Genomic DNA, 15,844 nt, shown 5'->3' with positions numbered 1-15,844 from the left:
AACTTACTTAATTTTCAAAAATGTGCTATTATTAATTACAATAAATTTATGCTAATGCAGCCATTATTTAAAATTTGTAATTTTTGTAGACATAGTTTGCTATTTTTTTTTCAATTTAATTGGCCCAATAAAATGTAGTCAAGAAAGTTCAGGACAATATATATGTGTTATATATAATGTTTCGAAGTATATATCTTTGAATATATATACTCATATAAAGTCATAAATTATATTAGTAAGAATGAAGGATGATCATAGAAAAAAATAAAATACTTCAAGTATATATATAGTATATCAATTTAGGATCTATAGGAATATGGGCGGGGGTTTTATTTAAGAATTATCACAGTAAGAATTAACATCCTAAATTCTACTATTTTCCTTCCACTCTCGTACTTATGGTTATAAATCTATTTTATTAAAAAAGATATAATAGAGCTTTTACTAAGATATTGATGAACTATAACCAAAAAGCACCTTTTAATAAATCACCCTGTAATGATTAAGTGATAATATTTTAATGTTTTCTTCCTCAATTTTTATTTTTACCTGTGTCCAAATTAACAATGCAACCTATGTGTTCTCAGTTCCTAGCTGATAAATTGAGAATATTCAATATGTACTATTCAGAAGTATAGTAGACTTAATTGAGTAATACAGCCTTTATCTATAAATGCTGAGTTTCATTGAATGAACATTTCATAATGTCTCATGATGAAGTAATCCAGACATGCGATTATATTTTCCTATTAGCCCCTTTAATTTCCTCCCTCCTTTTCTAATGCCTTTCTCATTTTTAATACCTGCGGTGCGGGAGGGGGCAAACGAGATGACTTCACTGTTCTCCAAACCTCAAATGTTATAGGCTTATAATAGTGGCTGCCTTGCCAAGGTGCATTTTGTTTTACAAACATAATGGATTTGCACAATAAAGGACTGAAATAAAAAGGGAAAATGGAAAGTAATGTTTAATTTTGCTCAACATACTTTGCCCCTTAATTCATTTCTTATTTTAGCACAGTTCCTGAACCAGACTTGGGGAATCAGTCAGGAAGGCCTACGTTAGTATTTGAAGGAAAAGTGAGAGGAGGAAGAAAGGCGTTTCAGGCAGAAGGAATGGCACTGGTTCCATGTGACTGGAGTGGAGAACAGGGGTTTGATGAGTAACCAATGGGGTCAGGTGTATGACCTGCTTCATAAACAATGCTAAGCAGATTCAGAATTATCCTGTAGCCAATGGGAAGCCATTTCAGCTCACAGGTGACTTGATCTGCGCCTCTCCCTCCCCACACTGGGAGCTGTTTACAGTCCCAGTGGACAGGCACAGAGACCACCTCCAGGTCATTGTTGAGGCTTGTTGCCTAACTTGAGTGTTGGTTTAGGAGCTGCTTGGTGCCTAGCTGCACGGAGAGGTACAAATAATGAGGTTGATACAACAAATCATTTTATGAATTGCTGCTTAATATGAGAAAGCAATTTCAGTGATCATTTTCACTGTGAAAAACTAATGGTATTAAACTTTTAAAAATAAGTAAAACAAAATATTTAGAACTATCATTGGTCCTAGGCCAGTAGGGCCCTCAGAAATCCTAACAAGAACTTGATGAAAGTTTCTGAAGGAAAATAATCTTTTTCTTCTGCATTTGAGTGAAGTTACACGCAGTTGGCTGACCTGCCAAGTTCTAGATCGAACACTGAGGTAGGGACATCACTCAGGATAAGGTTGAAGCCGAGAAGGCAGTATCATGGTGGCCTGGAAGCGCTCTTACCACGGCACTCGCCAGCGTACCTGCCATATTCCAGGCCGTGTTTGGAGCCTGTTTCCTCCCAATAAAGCAGACTGCTGTCAACTCCTATATAAATAAGAGGAGTTTCATTTCTTAGATTCTAATTAAGGATTGTAAAGAATTCCTTTAGTTTTGCTTCAGTTCTACTTAGGTACTAACAACAAAAGCTTGAGATTAGTTGAGGAAAGCTTCTTTTTCACTGTTTTCTTTTTCTTTTTTTATAAATCACCCCTTCCCCCTTCGCCATTCCCCAGCCTTCCTCACAGCAACTTTCACTTCCATTGAGAACTATGTCTGGGAGCCCTCTGCCTGTTTTCTTGGTTCTTCAGGTAGTCCATATTTTGACAGAAAAGGTTTGCTTATCATTTATTATAGTTTTCCATTTAAAGCACTATCACTGCCTCCAATACATGCTTAATGTTTTTGCTAAAACTTTTTTATTATCATTATATAGAATATTTTATATAAATAAAATACACATTTACTTGTTCTGATTAATGCAAATAAATTTCTACTTACATTTTATTATCTTTACACAAAACATTCCAAAATCAAATGCATCATTAGAAGTTGCATATATAGAACTTCTAATTACACTGAAAGGTGTGGGTTTCATTCCCAGCCAGGGCACATGTGGGAGGCAACTGACTGATGTTTCTCTCTCCCTCTCCCTTCTTCTCTGTCTTGAATCAATGAAAAACATATCATCAGATGAGGATTAAAAAAAAAAGTTGTTATGTGTATGGATTGTTGTGTGTTAAAGTTAAAAAGTAGGAAGTTGTTTGTTTTAATTGGAATTTATAGAGCAAGGGAGATCAGTATAAAATGTTTTCATTAGGAAATCCAAGGCTTCAACCCACTCAAATATCGCCCTCTCCCTACAGTTCCTCTCTATTTCAATTATCTAGAAATTTAGACATATTCCCAAATTAGTGATTCACTCATGTCAACCCGTCTTCAACCTTAAAACTGTGGAAAATCTTTGAGAAAAGTGAAAGGAAACTTTTTATTTGCCCTAGTCCTTTAATAAGGATTATTTAGACCAAAGGGAAATATGAGATCGTAATATGTTTCAGTTCTATGATCCCACAGCTAAACTTAGATTAATTTCAGATTGTTGAACAGAATTGGGTTATGTTTTTATTCACTGACCTGAAGTTCAACATTGATGTGAAACTAAGGGTAGATTTAGCCTATCTTTGTTGAAATTTTAATCTTTCTCTAGAATGGGTTGATCAAATTTTCTCATGAGGATCAAAGATTAGATGTTTATTAAAGCCTTGTGATATTTCTGTTTTGCTAATGGAAAACAAAATACATGAATCACTGTACTCAGCAATGAATGAAATCATTGACTTTGAATTCCACAGTCAGCCTCACTGAGGCTAGTGACAATCAAGGACCCCTATCATGCTTGGACTGTAGCCTAAACATAACTGGCTCTATCTGGGGCCAGTCTCTGCATGGTGTCCCCTTCAAAGATACGTCCCAGAGCCATGAAGAATGGTGTAGATGGTTATCACAGATCTCCTGGCACAGGGATTTTTGTGATGTACCACCTAGGACATTTCCTAAAAAGCTCTCTCCACTAAAGTCTCCCCCTCATAGCAGCTGCATAAACACTCTTCCTTTCTTGCTTGGTAGTCTCATCTTGGCCCTGCTGCCCTTACACTCATCTATTTTTCTCTTCAACACAGTCCATGCCCCCTGTTGGGCACCTGTGAGCCTCCTCACTAAATCCAGAAAGTGAAATTTTTCTCTTTACAATCCTCTCCCTTGGAATTCCTCTTACCACACCCCTTTCTTTCTCAGAATGTGGACAGCATTACTTTCAGCAGCCTCTGAGGGCACTGTCAGGCTCACCCAGATTGTGTTTTTCAAAGTCCCTTCTACCAGCCTAGGTTCTGGGACATTTTGAAAAGGGAGGAAAGAGGCATGACATAAACACATTTAGTTTTATTTCTCTTTTCACCTGTATATGTGTGTAGTGTCTGTATGTCCTGACACGTGGATAAAACGCTGCTTTCACTTTATTATCTTTGTCAAGGGAGTAGTGGGCAACTAGATTTCCTTTACTGCACCGAGTGAAGCAAACTGGAGCCACTCCTGACCCTCAAATCCTGGAATCCTTTTATCAATGAGGAAAATCCCAGAAGATTTCTAGTCACTGGAATTTTCCTTGTGACCAGAACTGCTATATAAAAGGCAAACTTTTAGGTAAAATATTTGACCCACTCAGAGAGGCCTTCTTATTGGACTTTGGGAACCCCGTTAGTTTTTGCCACCTACATTCTGCCTGAACAAAGGCCAATCCAAAGAGCTGAGACTCCCTTATTATCTAACCTCAAATGATCTTAGCATCCTAATTGGGCTTCTTTCTTCATTGACTCTTTTTACCATTTTTAGTTTTAAATCTGTATTTTGAGGCTTTCTTTCTTAAGTACAGCCACAGTTCAATCCTTTTTCTCAGCTCTGGTTTGCTTCACCGGATTGATGACTCCCTTTGTAGGAGAGCTTCAGTCTGTGGTTATTTTGTGAACTGGCCATAAATCCACCTTCCCATGAACTTGTTACAGGTGTTTCTGATCCTCCCATCAGTTCCCAACTTTTCCTAGTGAATGTCTAGCTTTTAACCATTTCTGAGTTTACCTTATATTCCAAACATATCATCCCAACAAGTTGCACTGAGCTCAAATTTCTCTGAATGTTTATTTCCCCGATATGGCGAGGCTGACTGCCATTAGGAAGAGGTTTTGATGGGTCTGAGTCCACAGAGAGCACCTGCTGCCCAATGCTGTAGATCAGGAGTCAGGACCTCAGATGCTTACACTAGCCAGGCAGTAACAGAAACTCATTCGGTGAGTGGATGAAGCAGACTACCTACTTAAGTGTGAGGTGTGATTTCTCACTTCTTATAGAGACATAGTTATAAGTAAATAGTTTTTTATTTACCAATAATAACAATAATTAATAATATTAGGATATCATTGACAACTGACAAGTGTTCTCATTAGCCCATTTAGCCCCTCATGAACAGTAGGAAAGGGCATGTTATAAAAGGGAAATGGCTTGATTTAGTGATTACTAAGGTCACTTTACTTGGAAATCCAACAGCAGCCACTAATCCCTGGGGGAGTGTGATAGGCTAAAGGAGTGAGTAAAGGCCATAGACTCTTTCCCTTTTGAGAAAACATCCCAATGTTCCAAGAATTTGGTTGTACTTCGAACTTTCATATGAACCATTCTTCAGAGAGTTATTTCTTGGAAAGTCTTTTGAGTTTCTCCTTTTTGTAAAATTGTGTAACACTGCTCAAGGCTGATCCTCTAGCTCCCAGAGTCTAGCTGGCACACCCTATCCTGAACTGTGCATTCTCCCCAAATTGTCATTTCAATCTCAGAGTAAGTTTCTACTATAGCCTTTGGGTTTGCATTGCTATTCTGCTGGTATCTTATTTCTTTCCACCATTTGGCAATACAATATTTACCAATAATTTAGCTGCCAATGTGGCTCAGTTGAGTAGTTTGACTTGATTCAGGCAGACTCAGGAACTATAGTTATTCAAGAAGCATTAACAAATAATGAAGATTTTTACTTTGTTTTTTCTTTAGAATTAGAATAGAATAGTTTTATACAGTGCAGTAAACAGATGACTTATCTTTCCTAGCCATCTCTTCCCTTATTTTGCCATTCAAGGTAGCTGATATTTGTAAAAATCATCATCATCATCATCATCATCATCATCATCATCTTTCTTTCTCATAATTGTACACACAATTCTATCATAATGAAACTGTTCTTTCTTCTCAGTTTTAAGTCCTTACTCATATGTATTCAGAAACTTTCCTCCATACTTAACCCTCAGGTTAACATAAGACCTACCCAATCCACTGTACTCTGTCCCCAGGGAAAATTAGTTAATCCATCCTAATAGTTTTCAGTTAAGATTCTGCCTCCTTGGAAGCTTGGTAAATACAATCTTTTACTCATTATGAGAAATTATACATTGTCTTAAAAACAAAAAGAGAGACATCAAGTTTTTGACACTTATTTTCAAGCTAACCTCTGAGTTGTATTTCTATTTTATAAATGGCTGCTTCTGCATTTGCCAGTAATAAACCAACCAATGCATCCCAAAAGAACTTGAAAGAGATACCATTCTATGAGACTCAGAACAAAACACAGAAGTTCTCTTCCTAGGTGTCAGAGAGCACTAAGTCATCTAGAACTTTTTGATTTAAAAAGCAAGACAGTTGGACATAAATTGTCTCCTACCTCCGTTTCAGTCACAGAAGAAAACTGTTCCTGGGTATAAGGATTTATTATTTATTGGTGAATGTCATTTTTAATACTACTAAACTTTACTCATACAGACTGAAAGATGAGAAGGATTTATTTGCAGACCAAAAATGAGAGTTGGGTTAAAATGTATTTATTATTTTGTTATAAAATCTGAACTGAATACCATTTACCTTTTTTAAAATGAAATGTCTCTTAATAATTTAAAGCTATAAAATTATTCAACTATTCATGGGAAAAGAAGTTACACAAGTCTAAAAGTTGTATATGTTCTTTTTAATATTTTATTTTATTTATTTTGATTTATTTTTATATATTTTTATTGATTTCAGAGAGGAAGGGAGACGGTGAGAGAGATAGAAACATCAATGATGAGAGAGAATCATTGAACAGCTGCCTTCTGCATGCCCCCCACTGGGGATCAAGCCTGTAGCCTGTGCATGTGCCCTTGACTGGAATCAAACCTGGGACCCTTCAGTTCACAGACCAATGCTCTAGCCACTGAGACAAACCAGCTAGGGCGGTTGTATACTTCTTAAATTTCATTTTATTAAATATACTATGCAGGCTCATTTATTTTCTCTTCCTGGTTTCTCCTCATGTCTTTGATCTCTGCTAGTGTGTGTTGTAGAGCTAGCTCATAGATGTTCTTTCTTCTCTATTTCCATTTACTTTATTAGTACTTTTTATCCAGTCTTCAACTTTAAATAACATTCCTGTACCGTGTCTCTCAAATTTAAGTCTCCAGGTTAGTTCTCTTCCTTGACTCATATATTTGGCTTCCTACTCAAAGTGTCCACTTAGGCTCCTCAAACTTATTCTGTCAGAAACTGATCTGATCACCCCAATCACTCTAAACATGCTACTGTCACAAACTTTCCCCATCATCATTAATAGCACTCCCCTTTTCCAGTAATTCAGGCTGAAACTCTTGGAGTAATTCCTAACTCCTTTTTTTTCTATAACAACCAACCATATGCAATCAGTTAGAAAAATCTCTTAGCTCTATCTTAGAAATATATTCAAAACCCATCTACTTCTTACTTCCTCCACTGCTGACAGCCTGGTAACAGCAATCATCATACCAACTCTTGTTTACTGCGGTAGGTTCCAAACTGGTCTCCTGCTTCTGTTCTTATTACTATTCATTTCAGTAAAATTGGTTTGTTGTTCAGTTCACTTATTACCAGGGATTAATTTCTACATAGTCATTTCTCCTCTGGGACTCAGAGGCTCTGATGCATGTATACTATCTGCTTCTCTTCTTTTTATTTGGTTCTTTGTCTTTTACACCCTTTGAACTGTAGCCAGCAATGCCCTCTTTGATCTAAAACAATCCCCTCAACAAAAATGGAAATGAATTACTGGCCTTCTGGATTACATGGTTATGTTCTTGAATATAATTAGGACATAATACATTCGCTGGACTGCTTTAAAGATAAAGAGGATTACATTCAATAAAATATGTTGGAAGAGTTGGATAAATGCTATTGGCTCAAAGCTGTTGATTTAATTAAGACAATGAGTTAAGACTAATGAAAACAAGTTGTCCTTTCCTGGTAGAGACATAATATTTTGAATATTATTATCATTGTAACATCCCTGACAAGAAAAACAAGATGTATAACAAGGTATAGAGGCAAACTTTCCATTTGTTTTGGAATTGGCAATTTGGAGCTCTAGTTAAGGAGAAAAAGATTCAATATCCCCTTCCAAAAAAATTGAGGTCAAGATACCCCCTTCATGACTTATTATGTGGGTTCTAACTGACTTGACTCTCTCAATCATAATCTCAGACATCTGATTCCCAATTTATATAAGTATCAAAAGAAAAGAGAGAGCAAGATCTATATTAGTATGTATGTATGTATGCTTATGGCAAGTCCAAAGAGGTCATTTAAGCTAAAATAAAAGTGTATCTAAAGAAAATTATTAATTATCCTATATAATAAAAGCCTAATATGCAAATCAACCAAACAGTGGAATAACTGTTTGCTGTGATGCACACTGACCACCAGGGGGCAGACGCTCAATGCAGGAGCTGTCCCCTGGTGGTCAGTGTGCTCCCACAGGGGGAGCACTGCTCAGCCAGAAGCTGGGTTCACGGCTGGCGAGTGTAGCAAAGGTGGCGGGAATCTCTCCTGCCTCTGCGGCAGTGCTAAGGAGCAGCGAGCAGGCAGGCGGTAAGGAGCAAGGGGTCCTGGACTGTGAGAGGGCACAGGCTGGGCTGAGGCCTCCAACCGCCTCCCCCAGTGCACAACATTCATGCACCGTGCTTCTAGTATAATATAAACAGTGCATGGATATGATAAAATTGTAAGGTTTGGGCAACTAAGTTATTGTCTTTCTATTTGTATTGTTATTAAGACTATAGTTAGGGTTTCCTTTTTTTTTCCCTCTCTTGAATGTTTAGTTTATACTTGGTGTCTCCTTATTCTGCCCTGCATTTTGTCCACTCCATACTCTGCTGCTGCTGCTACCATGGCGTCTCCATGTGCTCATTTTCCTGCCATGTACCTGCTTATCAATGTGATGGCGAGGCTTTCCTGACTGACCTGCACTGAGCATCTCTCTTAGGTTTCACACCCTCTTGGGGAGTCCAAGACTTACCAAGAATTTTTGTCAGAAACTCTCCATATTTCCAGGACCTTCTCTCACTAAAATACTCTGTCATTTAAGATTCAGTAATTTAAAACTATTATGCACATAATTTCATTTTTGAAATGCATAATAACCCTATAGGAAACCTAATTATGAGTCATTATAACAAAGAGTAAATAAAAATGGTCTCCTTTAAAAGTCTCTTAAGAAATAATTAAATTCTACTAAGGAGGAGAGTTTAGTTTTATATGAAAGGATTTTTTTCTCATACAAATAATAAATTTTGGCAATTTTACATAATTTTTCTTTTCAAATTGACATTGTTCAGTAATGCTTTATTTCTAGGTCACTTTATAACTATTTCCTATTTTCTTTGGGTTACACCAAATTATTTGAAGAATGAAAAAGTACAAAATAATGTCTGGAGCAATCAGTTTTTAAAAATTCTGTGAGGTAAAACAGAAAGAAACGTGTAAACAACAAAAATAAAAGCACAGGGAATAATTCAAATAGAAGGATTTAAAGAAAATAAAAATACAACATGGGAGGTCATTGGGAATGATTGCCAATGTGTTGAAAAGCTGATATACACTTGATTGTTTTTCTTCCTGAATAATTTTCAACAATTCAAGTCCACTGTACTCCATTTTTTACTGTGTGTCCCTCCTGAAGGTACAGAGCAGACTAATGTAGCTGGGTGCAGAGGGAAGGGGAGAAGGTCAGAGTCTAGGCTAGAGAGTAAGGAACAGCTGATCATGCGGGGCCTTATTGATCAACACAAAAAGACACCATTGAAGGGCATAGTCAGATCTGTGGTTTTAAAAAGTCACTTTGGCTCTCGTCTGGAGGATAGCTAAGGTGAATGAAGAGACCAGTTAGGACTGTCAGTTAGGAGGGTTTACTCCATGGATGAGATGATGGTAATTTAAACTATTTTGGCAGCTACAGACTATAGAGATAGCGAAATAAGAGTGAGCTTTGGGCCTGGCCGGTGTTGCTCAGTGGTTGATCATTAACCTATGAACCAGGAGGTTACGGTTCAATTCCTGTCAGGGCACATGCCTGAGTTTCAGGCTCAATCCCCAGTAGGAGGCAGCCGATCAGTGATTCTCTCTCATCATTGATGTTTCTACCTCTCTCTCCTTCTCCCTTCCTCTCTGAAATCAGTAATGTATATGAGCTTTGGACTGGATTGGATAAGGGAGTAAATGGAAGGCTAGTGGAAATAAGAAAGAGGACTGCTATAGCTCTCTGTCTTATGCAACTCCATGGATGGTAGTTTCATTTACCAATACCACAGGGAATAATGGTACAGAACAGGTTTGGGGGTTTCATTTTGTAAAAATGGACTTGAAAGTACTTGGGAGACTTTCAAATCTTGTGAACTTTGGCAAGTTGCTCTTCTCAGAACTTCGTTTATCTACAAAATGAGCTGTTTACACTAAGAGACCTAATCAAGTTGTTACTGGAATTACAGTGCTATCATTATGGTTTCAATTGTGAGTGTAGGGAAAAGCAGAAGATTGAATCCTTGATAAGTATTTCAATAACCTGGATGCTAAAAGGAAAGGGATGATAATACATGTCTAGGACGGGGAATGGTGTTATGAAACTTAATTTGAAGAACATTCTGACAGCTGGACTGAAGCAAGAGAGCCATTAGCAGATGGGAAGTCAGAGAAGATCAATGAATCAATGGCGGCCTAAACAGTAGTAGGGACTTTGGAAAAAGGAAAATTAATGTTTTAGATAGTGTAGCATGAATTAGCAGTGTTTGAAAATGTAAATCAGAAAATGAAAGAGAGAGAAACAAACTAACATATTTTTTCCCCTAAGCTTTGAAGATGAAATGGATGATAGAGGCACAAGAATGTATTTAAGGGATATTATTGGGGGACTTGAATGATTAGTTTTTCTGACATGCTAAGTAGGTAGCTGTGCCTTTTTTTATTATTATTATTTTAGTTATGCCATATTTTTAAAAAGTAATTTACTTTTTTAAGGAAAATAATCATTCAATAGTAGAAGGACTGAATGCAATTTACTTTAAAAAATTTTATAAAGAAGCATTTAATAAGTCTATGCAGAAATTCACTGTGCAGATCATAGTACTAGGAATAGTTCCTGCAACTTGTTCTGAAAGTTCTATTTTCACTCTCTGACTTCATTCCTCAGCTCCATGTGGTGGCCATTTCTCAGCTCCCAGCGGACTGATTCTCTCTCCGGGATGGCCAGGATACTATAAAGACTCTTTGAATTGTGAGTGGGTGATTGAAGCTGAACCCGGACACTCTATCAAAATTACATTTGAAAGGTCTCTGGAATTTTTTTTTAACCTTAAAGAGATATTATGTAAAGGAATAGTTGACTTCCTCCATTTTATTTACCAAATCAATGTATAATTTTACTGCGATAGTCAGTTGTTGTGCCTTGAATACTTCAGGTGATTAGCCCCCTTTTAAGATTTCAGCCTGTTTTCAAGCTGTGTTTTATTTGTTTAATGCGGTATCAGCACTATTGAGATATGGAAGATGGACCTTTGAGCTTTAAATATATATGCACATTACTGAGTAATGAACATGTGACTTTTAAATTAATGACTTCAGTTGTCCTATACTTTGAAGAGCCTGTAAATTCTGTACTAGATTTCAGGAGGCAAAGGTGCTATAACATATTCAAATCAATACCTTGTTGCAGTCTATGACAGTAACACTACACATATACCTACACTAACAAATCCTTCAGAAAAATGACACTATCAAATTAATGCGTATTAATGATTGGTTAGTTGAGATTTTTCTTAAGAAAATTAGTATTACTGATTTTGAATTAGTATTACAATTATTTGTATGGTGAAAGATTGTAATATCATGACTAAAAGAACAAATCTTCCTATCTGTGATTGGACCACTATTGAGAAATCCAAAGGATTAATATATTTCCCAATTATTAATATATTCCCAATTAATATATTTCCCAATTAGTGTTCATTGCATTTCCAAATTCCTTTTTTTTTTAAAAAAAAAGAAGAAATAAAAGAAAGAAACCTCTGTAAGCATTGCATTCATGTGATAAGCATATAAATATATTAATACAGTGGAATTAGGGTCTGATGATTGAATTTGTCAAATATGACACATACACACAAGCCAGTAAGATTCTTGAGTTGGAGCTATTTGAAAGGAAAATTAAATATCTCCCATTTCTTCTTTCCCAAGACCCTTTAAGGGTATGCGATTTTGCTTTAGAGCTGTCTATACTCCCATGTATTTCGTCAGAAAACGAGTCCCTTAAAATAATATTCATCTTAAAAAGCTTTCACATGGTTAATAGTAGCTCAGTATCAAAGCAAGTTAAAAAATAAATGAGAGTTTTATCCATTGGGGTAGTGGCATAAAATAGTCACTTTGTAATCAGATAGATGAAGTCATCTATCACTTCCTTGTTTTGTGACCTTACGATATCTTGGTGCTTCATTTCCCCCTTAAGATTGTTTTAAGAAACAAGTTATCTCTGAAGTATATAATAAGAATTATGTTCTTGAAAAAACTCATTTCCTTCTGAATTCCAGCCAAGCTCTTTCAAGGATACTACCAACTCTTTAATAGTCCCGCTCATTCAGAGAATATGTTTTAATAGAATGTTGTGCCAAATAATGAATTGTATTTATTATAAAGTTATGTTACTTCCTTTCTAGTACTCATGAATAACTTAAATTAATCTTGTTGAAAACATTTTTAAATATCAGATAATATAATTAAGATGGTGGCATAGATATTTTTTATTTTATTTCTTCTAATATTGTCTAGTGTAGCAATTGGTTAGAATTAATTTACAGAAATAAAACCTAAAAACATTACAAATATAAGCCATTAGTTAGCTTCTTTAGATTGCCTCAAATAGCTTAAATCAATGAAATCTTCAGAAATATAATTTTGTATCAAATACAATACAGAATGCCAGTAATGCCAATGGACATACGTGGTGGTTTTTAGCATTTATCTCTTCCTAACATAGTGAAACACAGTTAACAAGTCTTATCCTTTGATTTATAGATAAACTTTTGCTTTGTGTCTTCCCACAGTTCCTAAATTTTCTCAATCTATGGCAGCTCCTAACTGAACTCATCCTCTTTTCTGTTCCTTCTATTCCTTTTCCTGTCTTCAACTACTTGACCACAAACTATCAGTATCAATCTTCCAGAGAGCAATTTTTTTTTTTAATCACGAGAACTATCAGAATTTGGTCAAAACAGGTTTGAATTAACACCGAGAATGTTTTCAAAAGAACAAAAATTGGGTAAGATTAGATCCAGCTTCATTTTTTAATATCATCTAGTGGATTTATAAGTTATGATAAACAATAAATTTATTAATGTCATCAACAAATGAACATTAGATTGAGACAACTAATGATAAATTTATACAAACGATTTTAAAATACAAAGTGAAATTCAAATTATTATGTAACCCTGTACTATTCCCTTTGTTAGTATAATGCATTTTTATAGTTCCTTAGGGCAAATTTGTGATGATTTTCTATATAAAGATTCACTCCTACTGAACAACATTCTCTGTATCACCAGTTACTGGTCCTATTCTATTAAGAATTAAGTCTCTTTATGGTTCAGTTCAAAGTAATCCCTGACTCTTCTGTGCATTTTAATTCAGTTATTATCAACTGACTAGCTATCAAAGTGAAACTCGAATTTCCATATTACAATAGAAGGACCACAAAACAACCAATTATGGATTCATAATGCACAGTTGCATGATTGTGCATTCTTATACAAATGCTTGTGTTCCTGTACACTTCCTATTCTAGATTACATTATTGGAAAAGTTATTTTAGATAAACACAATATATTCCAGGTTGCAAAATGAAAAGTATGATAAACTTATGAAATCCATTCATTTTACTAAGTGTGTTGCTTAACAGAATGTAACAGTGGTACATATTGAAAGGTGTTCCAATTGTACTTCTTAACAGCATTAAATTACACACTTAATTTTGACTAATTGCAAGCCATATTCATAATAATATCAGAGATTTTATAATGAAGTAAAGTTTTTAATTTTTAAGTGTCCCACTCAATTGTTTTGACCAGGTTCTGAGTTTTACTTGTCTGCTTTTGTTTTTTTAAAGAATAACATAGTTTATGCCTGTAATGATGAAAAGACTGGTAGATATGACAGTAAAAGTGATTATTTGAACATTAGTGGACGTTTCAACTCAAAATTATTTCCTAAAGTGTACCAGAGATAACTCGTTACTGAAAATGTAATGAAAAATACATTTTAAAAGGATGAAAACACATGGTTAAAACTAGAATGCCCAAGTTATTGAGTGCCTTTTTGTCAAGTTAGTAACAGCCCTAGAGAAAAGAAAGATACTTTTGCCATTAAAATACATTGATTCATTCATTTATATTTATCTAATAAATATTCATTGCATGTCTGCTACATGCAAAGCTTAACAAAGCTGACACTGTCTGACCTTATGCAGTTTATAGACTCTTAAAGGAGACAGTTATTAAACAAGCGAACATGACTATGGTTAATGTCACAAAAGACACTGTACATTGTGGCAATATAGCGAGGGAACTAACCTACACTATGAAGTCAGGGAAAGGCTTCTGAGGAGATGGTTAAGCTGAATGAATACTGTAACATCTGTAGGAAAACCTTGGTGAAAGTGGGAAAAGAATTTCCTGGTCTATAGGATCATTATGGTCAAGGAACTAAAATCCTCAGTTTTCCATGATTCCATGTGAAGTTTTTCCACAGCTAAGATTCCTGGTCCAGATTTAGAATATGATATGATCTTTAAGTGCAAGGAAGAAATAAAAAAATGCTATTTTATTAGCATGTTAAGCATGTTAAAAGGAGCTCTGTATTGATTGCAGTTTACAAAATAATGGTATCTTATTTTAAGAAATTGAAAATGGTAGGAGCAACAACAACCAAATATCTAAAACTAAAACTAGCCAGCATAGCAGAGTGGTTAGGAACAGAGATACTTGGGTTTAAGCTAAAGCAAATTATAAAATGGTAAAAAAAAAAAAGTAAATAGTGATTGAAATAGCAATCTAAGGTATTATTTCCTATATAGTATTATGCTAATAAATATATTTTACGTGTCTCTTATTCTTAGATTTCAGACTGAACTAAATTATGATGTTCTGGAAGTTCATGATGGGCCAAATCTTCTATCACCCTTGCTTGGATCTTACAATGGCACACAAGTGCCCCAGTTTCTATTTAGTAGCAGTAATTTTATATACCTTCTATTTACAACAGACAACAGCCGTTCTAATAATGGCTTCAAGATTCATTATGAAAGTAAGTATTGCCAACATGTTTTTTTATTTTCCTATTCTGTTTCCCTACATTTAAATTTAGCATTATATTATTTAGCAAACTAGATTTTTTTTAAAAATTGGAGCTCTCCTTGACCTGTGAGAATGCTAATAGTTTGCAAGTTGTATATTTTAATAAACTCTGCACTAGATTTTTTAACAACATAGAATAGACTTTAGGAACATAATCCATTTTTTTGTTTTTGTACCATTTCCCCCTCCCCAGGAAAAAAAATACTTTTGTTTATTATGTCATATTTCTTAAAATACAAATATAATTAAGTCTTTGGTGATCTGAATATTTTATAAAACAATATATTTATAAATGGGTACAAAGCAAATCCATAGCTATAGAGACCCATCTCTTAAAGACATATTTTTCATATGCATGAGTCAATATTCTTCTTTTTTCCAACTCTGGAAAACGCTAGAAATCAAAAAGAATGTACAATTTAAATAGCAGTTGTTATAATGGGAGGGGGTAGAGAAACCCAGACTTAAAATGATTATATGTTTTTATCACATATGTCAGGGTAAGAAAGGTCCAAACTTGTAGACAATTTTTATAAGTTTATTTGAGTCAAAACTGATGACAGTTGCCAGAAAGTAAGATTTGAAATGCTCAGAGAATGGCAGTTTGCAATTTCTTTTATTCATTTAGATAAGAGGGAAGGGAAGGAAGATTACAAGAAGGTGGGAAGGCAAGGCGGGATTGGATTACAGGACAGCTAACAAGATTATGTGCTCTCTTGGGGGTGGTTATGCTTATCTCAATGGTGTGCTAACCTATGGACAAAAACA

General features: G+C 35.1%; 1 protein-coding gene across 1 annotated transcript in view; it reads left to right on the top strand.

Moving 5' to 3' along the window:
- The window catches only part of CSMD3 (CUB and Sushi multiple domains 3), an 831,991-nt gene that overhangs the window by 494,599 nt on the left and 321,548 nt on the right, over window positions 1-15,844 (top strand). Inside the window, 2 exon segments of the mRNA XM_006085310.3 lie at window positions 10,861-10,999; window positions 14,839-15,026. Of these exon segments, the coding sequence (XP_006085372.1) occupies window positions 10,861-10,999; window positions 14,839-15,026 (327 nt within the window).

This window comes from Myotis lucifugus, unplaced genomic scaffold (genome assembly GCF_000147115.1).
Source record: "Myotis lucifugus unplaced genomic scaffold, Myoluc2.0 scaffold_17, whole genome shotgun sequence".
NCBI lineage: Eukaryota > Metazoa > Chordata > Mammalia > Chiroptera > Vespertilionidae > Myotis > Myotis lucifugus.
This window is presented reverse-complemented; position numbering and strand designations above follow the sequence as displayed.